The sequence below is a fragment of the Falco cherrug genome, chromosome 5, assembly GCF_023634085.1.
Source record: "Falco cherrug isolate bFalChe1 chromosome 5, bFalChe1.pri, whole genome shotgun sequence".
NCBI lineage: Eukaryota > Metazoa > Chordata > Aves > Falconiformes > Falconidae > Falco > Falco cherrug.
Window position 1 is genome coordinate 61686194 of NC_073701.1, and position 15611 is coordinate 61701804.

The following is a 15611-nucleotide window of genomic DNA, read 5'->3' on the forward strand; positions in this document are numbered from 1 at the left end:
CCATCCGGAGCCCTTAAAAAGCCTTGCCAAAAGGGTTCATTCTCCTTCAGAGTTCAGCTGCTCCAGTTTCTGGAGAAAATGTCTCAGTCCTCTCGTAGGTCACTAAGTACACAACAGTTCACAAGCTCTGATACTTCTGCCTTATCTGCCCTCTTACCACAGGCAATGGAAAATGCTTCACTTGAAACAACAAACAGATTAAAAATCAGAAATAGAAATTACCTCAACAGAGATGAATATAACTTCACAGAAACCTACCTCCTTCTGCTCTAAACGACGATTGATGTTTCAGCAAACTAAGCGTGCGCATAATTAATAGCCTATTTCTGCAGTCAGTAACAATTATTGCACCTTTTCATCTGCCTAGAAGATAGCAGCTTTCTGTATGTGTACATCAAAAGTGTGATTAAAGAGAAATGTAGACTTACAGATGCATGGAGTGCAATATTGTATTTGTAATCTGAATATAACTAAACCAAATGGGGCAAAAAGCCTGTATTTTAAAGAAGTGCAAAATAGGTGTCCATTTCTATGGTCACTTTCCTCAAATTTCTTTAAGGTAGAAAAGTAGAAAGGATCCCAACAGGCCAGCGGAAGCTAAGACCCAGGACAACTCTCTCTGCAGAAGAGTTGAGAGAGGGCAGCTGGATCCCACTGGACCCTGCTGTGTTTGGTTTCTAAAAAAGGGAACTAAACCAAGAAGCAGCCTCCAGGGGCAGCAAAATACAGCAGGAAGCTTGGAGATGCCGTTCTGTTCTAAAAAAATAAATTGTTTCATGTATGTGATTCTATTTACTTGTTAGCTTGTTTGTGTAGCTCGGGGGTACTGGGTTGTTGCCCAGTCATCTTCTTACAGCTTTGATTCCTGTCGACATATGAAAGTGTGAGTGTACGAGCTCACGCACACATACTTAAGGGCAGCTTCTGTGGATGCACAGAGGATGACTTTTAAGTAATTTTAATTTATTGTCAATATATTTCACTAAGGCCTTGTATACTGCAAGAGATGTCAAACAAAGTCATATTCCAAATCTAAGTCCTAGATTTTTAGATTTCACCTTTTAATATATGGACAGATTCTAAAATGAGCAGTTAACACACTGTCACGTTCCAGCTGAACTACGTTAACTGATTATATGAATTTCCAGTCATTGTAAATAGGATGCATGTTGTAAATTTAAGTCACAACATTTTTCAGATTCCAGCAACAAGTCAGGTAAAACAATGAGCCTTAATGTCTCTCTGTATGTTCAGATCCAAGATGTGATTTATATTTCTTCTGTTTATTGTACTGAAAGAGCTAGCTTATTCATTCAAAACTAAAGTCGAGACAATCATTAATTGTGATTTTTCCCAAGTAGCAGAGCTAAGAGTGGGTCCCAAGTAACCTATTGTATGGCTATTTTTTTACATGTGATGAATTTCAGTGTGAATATGCCTGTCACTGTGTCAATTTCTACACTACAAATTGGCTTGTGTTTTCAATTAACATTTATAATGTGCAAATGGGATTCAGTATTCACACCAATCAATCAGGATAATCCATATCCTTATGTTCGAGCACTTATACTATACAGCATCCTTAGAGAAGGATTTAATTAAACAAAACTTTTTGCTTTAGATTTTAAATATTTTCTTAAGAAAAACTATTTATTAATATGAAAATCTTGTGCGATCCTTATTTGTTTTCAGAACATATTTCCAAGAGCTGGGAAGATCTGTTTTCTGGCATGCATCAAACATTTTTCCATTGGTCACAGCATTCTTGCACTAATTGAGTTTAGAAAACTCTTCAGCTGCTGCCTAGATGAGTATAAGCTGCAAAAAGCAAGCATCAGAAATAATGGGATCCATTAACTAATTATCCTTTATCATCAAACACTCATCAGTTGCAAAATGTAATATGAGAACTATGTTCTGGTATCCCAGATCTTTCAGATTATAAGAGCTGCTATAAAAAAAGCACACCAGTATCTTCTTTCCTGAAATACTTCATACTTCTTAGTGAAAGAACCCACTGATTTTCATAAAGATATAAATCTGTAAAAGCCAGAAGCCTTCTGAAGCATACAGAGATGATTTCGGTGTCTAAAGTAAAAACTTCAGGGAATATGCTTTGTTTATCATGCATGAAATACGAACAAATCTTTTCCCTGGTTAAAATTATCCACTCTGCTAAAAAAAACCCTACAATGTATAACTAAATTGCAAATTGGGACATTTTGGTAGAAGGCATGGCTTTTTTAAAATTGCGATTATGGACTATGTAGAAGAAATGTTTCTTCATATTTCCTCTAAATGCCCCTTGACTTTTACAATGATTTTTTTTATTTTCTATGACAACATATATAGAACTATTTTGCCATAGCTCTCAACTTTCTATAGGTAATACATGAGGAAGATAATCTCACTAATTCTCACTGTTTTTCCATGGGAAGCATTTTGTCTCCTTTAAATAGGAGGAAATTAGAGTCACATTACAGCTGGCCTTGTTAACATATTGACCTTGACTCTTTGTTGCCTTACACTCAGTAGCTACATCTGTGTTAAGTGGAAGCTAAAAAGCCATCCTCTTGGAATGTTTACCTTTTGAACTTACATGTGAATTTTTGCTTTGAAAGATGACAAGGTCCAAGCGAGAACCAACAACATGATTTCAGTTGGAAGTCATTACTTGCTGTTTTAAATTACAAACTACACAAAATCCCTGACAGAAAATCCCGCACAAACACATTAATAGCAAAAAATCTTCAATAGCTTTGACTCCTGCATAGGGACGCCACATAAAATCTCTGTTAGCATTCAAGTAACAAGTAAGTATACATTTAAAATTCACTGGTTGCACTGCATCAGCCTAACAGTATTGGCGGGCAGTGGACTGCATTTTTCATTATGCTCCATACCGGCAAACATCGCCCTATAGCGCTATACCCTGCTGCCATACTCTAGCTATTTCCAACAAACTGACAGAGCAGCAGTCCATGCGCCTGGTCTGTGGAAGGAGAGTAAGTCACAGGAGCATCTTACAACACAGCTACAAAGCAGCTTCAGTGGAGGAAGTCAGGCAGTAAGAGACTCTCAATCCGTTAAAGCCTCACTAAACACCCATGGGAAAGATTTAGTAGTTTTAAGATACTTGTTGGTACAAAGATACACAAAAGATGATCTGTTAGTACAATACAGAATCACTGTGAAATCAAGGACTTAAGACTTGAGTTAAATCCAAGTATTTCTCCTCCTGTTGGGAAATAACAAAAATGCCCTATCAAGATGGGTTCAAACCTGTCAGCTTTCTCTTGAAGTGCTCGTTCTGGTAAGAGTGGTTTACCAGCAAATACGCCTTTATTTCTCTGGGCCTGATTATTCACTCTTTTGCATGCTGTGTAACTCGTCACACTGGTGCAAAGTCAGGTTAAAAAAAAATAACAAAAAATAGGCCAAACAAGTGCCTTACATTCCACAGGTGCAATTATTTTACAAATAAAGATGAAGTGAAGAGTCTTTAGGTGGAGACTCTTACTATGTTATTGTTTTTGAAAGCAGAGATACATTACCATTTGAAAGTATTCTGTACTCAGTAAAACCAAGTAGGGATATTGTTACCACTTGGACTTTTCTTAAAAGCATAGATTCTTACCTAAGGGTTTTTTCCCATTCTGCTGTCTTTCTTTTTTGTTTCTTTCGTACGTGGTCGTATTTATGATCTCTCTTCCAGTGTTGCAGACTAATTTCTGTTGCAGGTGTCATTTATGTCCTGTTCCCATTTTTATGCTAGAAAGCAAAGGAAACAAGCGGCACAAAGCCTTTAACCTTATCTTCCAGGCAACACTATCAATATATGTTGGTTATCTTCTCATGTTGCTAATAGAAAACAGAAAGATATGTATGTGTAGGCCTATCACTGGTTTTATACACAGTCTCTTCTAGGATTAATGTTTTCGCTTGCAGGAAGAACATGCAGCTGAACATCCAAATGAGAATGAATTTTGAAAGATCCAAGAAAGGATGCTTCCAAAAGGTAAGCTTTATAAAAGCAGACATTTGAAACCTCAATATTTAATAGTGTACTTCGCATTAAAACTCAGGTCTTCATTAGCAGACCTCAGATAATGTCCTCAAAAGTAACAGATTTAGATATACTTTCTTTTCCTTGTGCCCTGAACACCCAAGAAAACTCAGTTACTAATGGCTGACCTTTGGGTTTATCATAAGTCTTAGCTGAACCTTTTTGTCTAACTGGGTTAATTAGGTATTATGTTTTCTCTTTTTCACCTAAAGGTTTTGTAATGTCTAGTATTTTAGCTCCTACAGCTGCTTTCATTATGCAAGTAAAAAATCTCCTACGCAGAGCCACCTATTTTCACCAAATACGTACAAGCTAAATCGGTTTTGAAACTTCCATTCTTCTGTGAACACTAACTGAAATTGGCCAACAAGCTGGCGACCATTCCCCTTCCCCCAGTGATGGGGAAAGAGTGGATGATAGACATGTGTGCCTGCATAAACACTGTTCCTTAGGAAACAGCCTTAAAAAAAAAAAAAATCACTTTTGGGGTCACATGTTAAAGCTTTGTACAACTGGGGGTTTGAGATGTGCTAAATCTTACATTCACTTGAATAGAACTAATCACTCAAATTGCATAAAGCTAAGGGCTTGTTTAAATCCTCACATGACTGATGACTAATGTTCAGTATTTAAAATCCTTTTGGAAGACAAAGGAACTGATTGTTTCATTAGAGCAGTCAACTTTCTAATGAATTTAAATCTCTATCGTTTAAAATATCTAAGCAGCATGACCTTGCTTTATTGATAGATTCTGCTTTTGTCCTGGAAAATTTTGCATACTAAATAACAAACCTTAGAAGCAAAATATTTTCAGTCTGAAAGTGACTTAAATGCTATGTTTTATGACAGGTATCACATGAGGAAAAACAAAGATAAAAGCTCAAATTGTTGCTGCTCCATAGGTGCCCTGAATCTAAGATCTCTTTGACTTGATCTTAAACCTAACGGTCGCTGACAATTTACGTGGGTGTAAAGAACTGCCTGAATATGGCTCAGTGTACAATGCTAGAATTGAATACAAGGTTTAACACTTCATCTTCTCCAGCAGTTTACTAAACTTTGAAACTAAAAAAGCAATGTAGTTTGTATTGGTGAATCTCAAGGGGGTCCTGAGAGAGACTGTAAGCCTTTCAGGGAACTCACAGCTTTGTTCTCTTGATACCAGAAATCCAGCTGGGTTCTCCTTGTGACTGGGATACCCAACAGAAGGCACACTATGGCGTCAACCCCAGATGCTTCACAATTAACTGTAGGAAAAGCCTCTCGCAGCCAGTACATCCCCACTGTCCCTCTCAAGCACTCCTTCAGAGTGCTGTAACCCACGCCAGAGCTCGGGCAGCGAGCGACACGCACCGCACCGCACCCACCCCCCCGCCCCGGCACGGGCCGTGCCACCCGCCGGGTGCTGCGCCGCTATCCCGCAGCGGGCGTGCAGGCGCGCGGCCTCCCGCGGGCGGGCTCGCGCTCCCGGGGCGGGGCGGGGGAGGCCGCCGCGTGCCACCGGCGGGAAACGCCGCGCGAGCAGGTTCCAGCGCAGCAGCGCTGAGCCCGCATGCAGGCGGCGGGCGGCAGCTTCTGAGAGGGGTGGGGGGGGACAACGCGCACGCAGCCTAAATGGCGCTCCGTCCCATTACATCAAAAGGAGAACGTGAGGCAATTATGTGTGCGGCGACAGTAACTCTTAGAAAATAAACCACAGCGCAAAACGGGGAGGGGGAAAGACAGGCTGAGGCCACGCCACCGTGCCAAGGAGGCCGAGAACTTTTACAAGAGGTCCGGCCCACCCCGTCTAACCTTCCCCAGCGCCTATCAATCCCCTCTAGCCGGCCGCAGGGGAGGCGCTCCCCGCCAGCGGGGAGACGGCAGACACAGCTCCTCCAGAAGAAGCCGAAGAGACGGAGGCGCGGCCCCGCCGCCGTGCCGTGCCGTGCCTTGCCAGCGACCCTCCGGCCTCCCCACCACCACCCCCGGCGCGGGGCGCTGCGCGTAGCCTCCGGCCCGCAGGAACCGAGGGCGGGCGCCTAGCGGAAGGATCCCGCTCCCCAGCCCGCCCAGCTCCGAGTTGCCGCAAAGCGCGGCTGGGCGGGCAAACTCTCTGTCGCGCTGCCGGAAGACGGCGCTGCGCTTTGCGGCCCGGCTGCCCCTGAGAAGAGGCTGGGAAACCCCGTTCGGCCTTTTCCCGGTGCTGCGGCTGAGAGGAAGGTGAGTGTCCGGGGGCCTCACGGTCTCCGCCGCTCTGCTCGCGCCGTTTTCCCCGGCAGCGCTAACGCCTCCTCCCTCTCTCTTGCAGAAATCATGCCGGCCAAGGGTCCCCTGCAGAGCGTCCAGGTTTTCGGGCGGAAGGTGAGGCCAGGGCGCGGCGATCCGCGTCGTCTCCTGCTCGCTCTCGGGCTGGGCCGCGCCCCGTGGCCTTACGCGCTCGGGGTCTCTTGGCCCCAGCTTGGGAGCAGTGGCGCCGGCCCCTCGCCAGGGCCGTGTGGCGGGGCTGGTGCGCGGGAGGGCCGGTGGTAGCGAGGCGTGCTCGGCAGCCTACGTGTCCCACTCCGTGAGTGCCGGAGCACGCCTTCTTCCTGGGGTCGGGCGGAAGCAAGGGGAAGGATTTGCTCTTTCGGGGAGCGGGCCCGGGCTCTCTGGGTTGGAGCTCTGCCCATTCTCTCGGGAGCGGCAGCCGCTCTCGTCCCCAGGCCTTACGGGCCTGGCTTGGCATTGGCGGTGTCCGAGAGTCATGTTACGAGGTAGTGGTGGGAACATAAATTTCGTACTGCTGGGAACCAATGGATCGAATAATTCTAGGTAACATGCCATTGTGAGAGGAAATGTGCCGCAGAAGTACCATCTTAAGGAATGGAGAGGGTATCTTTCCCTTATTTGTAACTAAATCCTATAACTTTATAGCATTTATAAACAAAGTACAATTTTATTAAGTGCCTTAACACTGAGTCAATACCTGCGAAGGTAAGGACTGGCACTGTTTCATTTAGTGTGAGGTATTAATTTTGGGCATAAAACTGAGGTTTTTACATTGTTAAAAAGAAATCTGCTTCACAGTGCTAGTGCAAAAGTGAAATGCCGTACTAATACACATTTGGATTTTTAGAAAACAGCAACTGCTGTTGCCCACTGCAAGAGAGGAAATGGCCTCATTAAAGTGAATGGAAGACCTCTGGAAATGATTGAGCCCAGAACTCTGCAGTATAAAGTAAGTGTCCACCCAGCCTCCCCCCACTGCCTTGGATGTTAAAATATGTTTATACACATAATTGCTTGGGGGTGGAGAAGAGTTGTTTGCCTTATTGACACTACTGAATTTTTGGTTGTGTATTACCTGAAATGTAGATGTTGTTATGAAAATGCAGAAACCTGTCCTCCTGTGTTTGCCTTTTTGGGAAGGGTGGGATTTTTTCTTAACTAGATTCACGTATGTTAATGTAATTATGTGAAGTGTTTTCTGCACTTCGCTTTTTTTTTAAATTGAAATGGGTGACTGAGCCCTCCTTTTTAAAAGATTGCTTAGCACTTGAAATACCTGTTTGAGCTAAAACAGGCTAGATAACTATGAAGTGTAATAAATAAGTGGAGAACACGACCTACAAAATAAACGATTTATTTTTCCCATGTAGTTATGGCATTCACTGAAACTGTTCCCATGCGCTTAATTCCTGTGTGCATATGCTTTGCTATTAAGATTTCTGAAACTTAAAAAAAAATAAATACCAAGACTTAAGTAAATTTGTTTTATAACAGTCCTAGTAGATGTCAAAGAACTCTGCAAAAGGTGTACTTAATTTGGGTGTGTACTTGTAAAATCAAGGCTTCATTTTTTAGAACAGGAAATAAGTACACCTATGGTAAACCTACTACAAGCTCTAATCCTTGTTTCTGATCACAAATTAATTTTCTTTCTGTGTTTTGTTTCCCAGCTGCTTGAACCTGTCCTCCTCCTGGGGAAGGAACGGTTTGCTGGTGTTGACATCAGAGTCCGTGTAAAGGGTGGTGGTCATGTAGCACAAATCTACGGTATGAATTTTGTTGAGATCTCTGGTGTAGGCTAGAACAGGTCCAGCGACTGGTGGGTTGACCCTGGCTGGATGCCACGTGCCCACCACGCCACTCTCACTCCCTTTCTCTGCAGGAGAGGGGTGGATAAAATAATATGGAAATAAATTCATGGGTCAAGATACAGACAGTTTAATAAAGCAAAAGCAAAGCCTGCATGTGGAAGCAAAGGAATTATTCTCTGCTTCCTATCAGCAGGTGATGTCCAGCCACTTCTTGGAAGGGCTTCAGTATGTGTAAGCGGTTGCTCCAGAAGACAAATGTAATAACGAATCCTCATCCTTCCTCCTTTGTCTTAGTTTTTATCGCTGAGCAGATGTCGTATGGTATAAATATCTGTTTGGTCAGTCTGGGTCATCTGTCCTGGCTGTGTCTCCTCCCAAGATCTTGCCACCCCCAGCCTTTTGTGGAGGGAGGAATGTTGGAGAGACAGCCTTGATTGCTCAGCAGTAGCCAAGTAATAATGACATCTTTCTAGCTGCCAGTACAAAGCACAGCACTATGAGGGCTGCTATAGGCATCATTAACTCTGTCTCAGTCAGACTCAATACAGCCATGTATTTAAGAGGCTTGAGTTTAGCATACTAACTTGCACATCTCAATGTTCTGTTTCTGTTTCCACTGCACAAATGTCTTTTCTAAAGGCTTTATTGCTTATATTTTATGTGCAAAGCTGTGACATCCAAAGTAAGTTGAATGAAGTTAATGGATGGAATTTTGAGGAAAAGTGAGGAAATAATCTTTGCAACTTGCAGTGTGATAGGGCAGTTCAATTGCAGCTAAGCATGAACATTTTGGGAGGGGAAAAAGGAATTTATTATTATGAATTATATGTTTAGTTTTAAATTCCCATGTTGTTCAGACGTGTCTTTCAGCTGACGTGCAAAGCAAGGCAATTTTTTCCCCTTGGAGAGAAGATTGAGAACATACTTGCATTAGCTGTTGATAGAGGTGCTCTTTATGAAGGATGGTGTGTTCTGCTGTTTTGGTATAGGTTAGTGAAGTGGAGCTGAAGCTGTGTAAGAGGAGAGACTTGTTTCAGTCTCAAAGTTGATTGTGTTCATTTTCAGAAAATTCAGATTTTTGTCAACGTCCTGATCTTGATATCCTGACATAACAGCCTGACAACACCTTTACAGTTCTTCCCATATTCCTTGTTTGAGTTCTGATTACTGTGCCTACAGGATTGTTTTACTGATACGTGCTAGAAGAACTGCTCATACCATCCTATTCGCCCTTTTGCCTTCTAAGTCTTGTCTTTGAACACAATGACTGATTTTATCCTTGCTGAGAAGTATAGATGCTTCAGAGAACTGTGTTTCTAAGGATTTTGAAAGTTGCCTGCTTGTAGGTAGAAGTTAGTACAGGGGAGAGAAGGTGATCAAGACTGCCCTTGTGCAATTCCTTGACTAGCTGGCAGTTGTCAAATCAACAAATGAAGTGTGGGTGGCCTCTTGGCACAGATTTCTTCACTTTTGCCAAAGTATAGATCATGTGGAGTATGTGGGAGGGGAGGTTGAGGGAAAGGACAATTTGGTAGAAAACAAGACAGCAAGTTTCTCAGAAACTGGCACTTTTAAATACGTTTATTTACTTACTGATCCATTTTATTTTTTTAACAGCTATCCGGCAAGCTATTTCCAAAGCATTGGTGGCTTACTATCAAAAATGTAAGTTGTTTTGATTGTTCTATTAGTCTTCAATGGAAATTTATGGCTTCTGTTAGTTGTGGTGCAAAAAATGTTAATATGGACTTACTCCATGTGAAACTTCTTAAACTGAAAGATTTTTACTTTTTTTTTTTCAAACAGATGTTGATGAAGCTTCCAAGAAAGAGATCAAGGATATTCTAATCCAGTATGATAGGACTCTGCTGGTTGCAGATCCTCGCCGTTGCGAATCCAAGAAATTTGGAGGACCTGGTGCTCGTGCGCGCTACCAGAAGTCTTACCGTTAAAATTGTTCTACAGTCATGTGATGGTCAATAAACATAAAGAGAATTTGATACATTTCAGGTTTCTAAATTGATTTTTTCTCTGTGTTATAATTGATATACAAATTGATGGGTATTAAAGTAAAATCAGAGGGTTGTTGGCAGTTCTCTTTTAACCCTTCATAGTAAGTAAGTCTAGATAGATCGGGTCTTGTGAATAAAGAAGAGCTTTCTCCTGTTGATGAATGTGTGGTTATTGGAACATAAAGAAGGCTTACATCCTGTTTTTTGTGGGTACATGCAACAGTGTAGCATTTAATTACAGCAGAATTAAGTCTTTGCCTTTCTGATCTAAAATGGGGACCTTTTTCAGTACCTGGGTAGTCATTCTTCCAGGTGTTAGGAGCTGACATGAGCAGCCTGTGTTCTTTCCATGTGAAAACATCTGTGTCTGCCTGCTTACAGAATTGGTCTGTAATGCATGTGAGTGTAGTGCTAACTCCTAGCTGGTAACTTCTGTTTAGTGTGTTACATGGCTTCGGTGTGCTGACCTAGCACAATACAGCACATGAAGCATTTTTCCACATACGCTTCAGCACTGGCAGTTCATGTTCTTGCAAAGGACTTCTGTTTTTCTTGCATGTGTGTGCTCCTGAAATACCACACTGAGAGCAACATTGTAAACACTACTATGGAAGGTTGTAAGGCAATGAGTTACTCTTGTCTGCGTGAACTACATTAGTTTGTGCTTGCTTAGTGGTGAAGAATTTACCCCCTTGAGAGTAATGTAGTGCTGAAGTGGGGCACCTGGTTTACAGTTAGTATTTAAAGTTTATATTAAACCCAAGGTAATTATGGGGTGGGGGGAAGATTTATTGAACTCTTGCCATACCAGATAATGCAGAGACAGAGTTTGCTGGATTAGTGTGTCTAAACGTAGGATTTTTTGTTTTGGTTTTTTTATTTATTATTTTAAACCAAACCAAATATATCCCTTTTCAAAATAGTATTTTGTAAATGTAAAGCAAAAAGGTTTTTGTGTTACAAATGAGATTGGGTCTAAAGATTCATTTTTCAACCACATGTTCATATAGTACAAATACAGAGGGGTGTAGACCTGGAGAAATGCATTAAGTTAAATATGTATGTAAAAAAAATCCCTTTGGAAGCCACACGGTTGCTTATGTCATGAGCTAGATAAAGCAATTTGAAGGCCTTAGGGAAGTAGTTGAGAAAAACGTGGAATTGAAAATACAGTCTTCAAAGATCTAGCTAGGGGATGTGTGTATCAAACATTAAAAAGTTGGAGAAGCTCCAGTTGCTTATCCATTGGAACAATTTTTTTGTTCTGGAATTGATCTCCCAGGGACCAAAAATAAATAAAATAAAAAAAAGAGTAGTAAAGTTTTGAGTAAGACATGGGAGGATGTGGCAACAAAAGGCTGTTGGAAAGACAGATTCTGTCCCTTGGAAGAGTTGCATGTAAATTGTGGCCTTGGCTATGAGCTGACCCAACAGGCATGGGCGCAGGCCTGAACTGTTGTTTCCTATTAAACCAGTCTGGAGAGGAACTGGAAGGGATGTTGGAGACAAAGCAGCTGAGAGCCTAGCTGTTGCTGTGTTGCTCTCTAAGCCTGGTATTTTTGTGTCTACTGTAACATTTGTGCCCCAATACTGGAATTGTTGTAGGAGCACCTTGACACTTGAGGCTTTTGTTGGGCTTTCTATTTACTAATGTATTTCTCTAACTTGTTAAATTTCAGTGCACTCGGTCAACACAAAGTTAAGCCAGCTTCTTTTGTAAGTTGGGTTGGGGAATTGGAAAGAATAGTACAATTTTGCTCTTTTGCTCTAGTTTAGGAATATAGATGCTCATGGCTTTTTAAAAATGTGAATATTTGTTATGATGTATCTTGGCTTTTTCTGTAAAAAGGCATTTTAGGCATCTTCGCTGAAGTGTAGTTATTCAAGAGTTAAACACATAACTTGAACAAGTTCTGAAAAGGAATTCTCCATCCACCTCCTATTTTGGCTGTCAGTGGCTGCTGCAAAATACTGCATTATATGACCTGAATAAAAGCAGAACACTCTTATTCAAACCCCTCACACTCCCATTGAGGTGAGAGGACTGTTTTATATTCTATCACCAATTTACATACCAGGATTTTTTGTCTGACTCTTAAGTGAACAAGATGCTCTGTTCCAGACATTTGCTGTCTCTTTGGCAAGATGCATAGTTTGCTTCCCTCAGTCCCCCCTTTCTGCACCCTCAGATGTGACCCATTTCTCATCCAGTGAGTTCCTCAGTTTCTACCTTCTAGCAGAGCGCTCACAAATTATTCTAGCTCTTGGGCTGCTGAAAACTGGGATGTTCTGCCTCCTAGCCTGACTTTCTAAGGAAAAGATGCTATCCAGGGTAAATTTTAAATTTGAATACTTGAATTCCTATGAGTTTTGTGAAAACTAGTGTCTTGATAGCTGTTAATTAGCTTCATTAGTTGTTTGGCTTGTGTGGTGGCTGAGAAGCAACAGCTTGCTCATTGCTTAGGAAATGTGTACTGGCCTGCCAGTTGGCACGTACCCACCCTGTGCCATAGCTTGTCCAGAACTTATTCTTGCCTAGCTGTTAGAGCAGTCGGGTGCAGGAAAAAAGAGAGGACACAAAGTTACTGTGGTGTGGAGCTCAGGGAGGCTGGGGGAGATGTGGTACCTGATGCCAGTAACCTCAGGGGTAGATTTCACAGTTCTGGGGAAACCTGATGTATCATTTTTTTCTGACCGCAGAACAGCTTGTAACAATTGGGGATTTTTGTTTTGCTGTGCTTTTATGGAGAGGCTGAAAATAAAACTTGCATTGCTACTAATACATCCAGAGATGATATCTGCATGTCATTTCTTCAACCAAAAGGCTCTTAGCATAATAAAAATGCTTTCTGAACTGAACTCTGGTCCTATAAAAATGCCCCATTAATCCTGTAGAGTGATGTCATCCCCACAGACTTGCTTTCTAAATGAGAAATGTTCACGGCATCAGGCTGGTGTCTGCCTGGGTGGTTGAAGATTTTTATTCTAGACGGTTGCTTACTAATTACCCACTAGAGGGCTTAACTTCATTGGGGAAGCATAACTACCATGAGGTTCGAAGGTGTAAGAAGAAAACCCGTTCATAAAACTGTTTCCTTTCCTGATTTCCTGATTCTGCAGGGATGCCAGTCAAACTCTTGTCATTGGACATCTGCTCTGGCACAGAGACAGAAAAATAGTGACAGTTTGATCTTCAGCCCCCTAGCAAAGTTCTTGAAAAGCTGTGGAGATGGTTCTTGGAAAAGAAGAAATACCCCTAACTGGGTCATATTGCCCAACTCTTTCATTAGTTTCACTGATACTAATCCTTAGAAAGATCAAAATGTGACCTCACTTGAGTTCTTAATTGAAAATACCAGTTCAATGAAGGCTGGAGTGTGAGTAGCTCTAGAAAGTACCATGCTTCATTAATGGAGACAGTGGATCCAATTCCAAACTAGGGCAAGCTTGTTCTGGTGGCACTGAAGGTCGTTATTTTCTCACCCATTTATAATCCTGATAAACTGTGTAACCTGTATATAAAATTAAGTCCTCTCAAATGTTATGTTGGAATATTTGGGGCAATTTAATTTTAACTGTAATATACAAATATATCATTGAATATAACATTGAAATGTTTCAATTTTATTTTAAAAGAAAAATCTATAACTTAAAAATGTAACACTAGCATTTTTTTGTGTGGACCAGTGTGTTCTGTGTTTGTTTTGTTACAAAAGTGATTATTTTCTAATGCATTTTTTCTGTTCAATTTTTCCAGAAGTTCCAATCCGTGCATATTCTACTACTTGTGTAGATAATGTGTGTTGTTGCCTCAAGATAATTTGATGCAATTTTCTTTTATCTCTTTCTTAATATAGTCCTCTGAGTTACAGTTCAGTGTACTTGGCTGAATAATTCTTTTTGCTTATTGGCTAACATCCTTAATGTGCTTGGGACTGTGCTGTTTCCTACCCTACCCTGGGCAGAGCAGAGATATCCAGACCTAATGAAACCTATTGCTCCAAATCTTATGAAGTCCCTTTGCAGCTGATGAGGCTTGGCCTACTTTTTCAATATTAGAAGTTAAACTGTGAAATACTAACATGCACCAAATATTTCCTCAACTTTGAGATAGAAAAATTGTAAAACAACAACAACAAAAAGGTTATTTTTGATAGTTTCTTTTAAACTAAACCAGTTCATTTATATTAATGGAAAGATTTATTTGTGAAGCTGCATATGAAGCATGGTGTGAAATACGGTCTTCAGGAAGGGAAGAATCCCATGTCAGATTTCTCAGAAGAGTTTGAAACAGTTTCTAAACCAGACTTAGCTTGAAAATAAGATAACATGGAGACTGGTAATGGAATTTAGAAGCTCCAATGCTTGAGTTCATCTCGGTTTGAGAACAATCTAAGGCATCGGCTTCTAGAAGTAGGTTTATGAGAGGGTGGAATGTTGAGTAGCCTCTAACACTTCCTGTAAGACAGGTGCCCAGAAGATAGTTCACAGTCTGTGAGTACAACTACATCAGGGTGTTAATTTGGATCAGGAACTTACTTGTTTTCCTTCTGCTGAGCCATATGGAGCAGATGAAACTAAGCCAGGAGATGCAGTCCAGCTGCAGATAAGCAGCCAGTCCCTGGGACCAGCCCATAGCTAGTCAGAAGTAAAAATATAGCTAAAAACCTCTTGAAATGTGAATTATGTGAATGTCAGCTTCTTAGATCCAACAGTAATAAAAATAATTCTTAAGAAATACTCCAGGCACAGTATAGTATTACAACAAATATCAGTTTGCAATATGTATCCCTGGGCCATCAGTGATCCCAGACCTGCATGGTTGTTGGCTGCTGTGTGGACACAGGATTTAGTCTTTGTGGCTGGAGAGGTTGAGTGTTTTCCCTTGCCTTCGCTTCTAGTCCAGCTGAGGAGTGGGGAAGAGAAAGAGAAAGGGCTAGAAGAAATGATGGGAGAAATTTTTACTTGAGAGAGGCCATCAACTTCTAAATTTTATTTTGGTCCAAACCCACCTTCTGTAGCATGCAGAGAGGGTCTCACAAAGCACATCCTAGGAAGAGTGGAGGGTTAGGCAAAAGGTGGGCTTTGCAAAATAGAGTGAGTAGTAACAGTTTCAGTTAGCATTATGTGTCTTTAAAACTGTGGGGTTTAATAATTCTGTTAATATTAGGATAAAGCAGGTAAGATTCTTCTATTTTAAAATATGATAATTATTAATTTTGGTGAAATGACATTTTTATATTTTCATGAAAAGTAGAAACAAAACCCATTGGCCCTCTTGAATTTCTCCATTTTGCTAATATGATTTTTTTCACGTTTTATTGAAACTGAAATATTATTATCCTCTGGGAATATATATCACATCTTCTGTGATATAAGCAAACTATACACAAAAATATATCTAAAATATTCTCAAAAGTCCAGGTGTATTATTTAATGGAAGTTAGCATCTCTCCTTTTAGAACAGGTAAG

General features: G+C 41.1%; 1 protein-coding gene across 1 annotated transcript; it reads left to right on the plus strand.

Moving 5' to 3' along the window:
- Positions 1–5756: 5756 nt before the first annotated feature.
- RPS16 (ribosomal protein S16) lies at positions 5757–10131 on the plus strand. Its single transcript, XM_005441460.4, has 6 exons — positions 5757–6268; positions 6357–6409; positions 7164–7265; positions 7987–8083; positions 9745–9792; positions 9934–10131. The coding sequence occupies exons 2-6, from the start codon at positions 6362–6364 to the stop codon at positions 10077–10079; spliced, it is 441 nt and encodes a 146-aa protein (XP_005441517.1). The 5' UTR covers positions 5757–6268; positions 6357–6361; the 3' UTR covers positions 10080–10131.
- Positions 10132–15611: the final 5480 nt, after the last annotated feature.

Coding starts and splice junctions, on each gene's coding strand:
- RPS16 (XM_005441460.4), top strand. CDS start 6,362: ATGCCGGCCAAGGGTCCCCTGCAGAGCGTCCAGGTTTTCGGGCGGAAG. Junction 6,410..7,163: donor TCCAGGTTTTCGGGCGGAAG/GTGAGGCCAGGG, acceptor TTGGATTTTTAG/AAAACAGCAACTGCTGTTGC. Junction 9,793..9,933: donor GGTGGCTTACTATCAAAAAT/GTAAGTTGTTTT, acceptor TTTTTCAAACAG/ATGTTGATGAAGCTTCCAAG.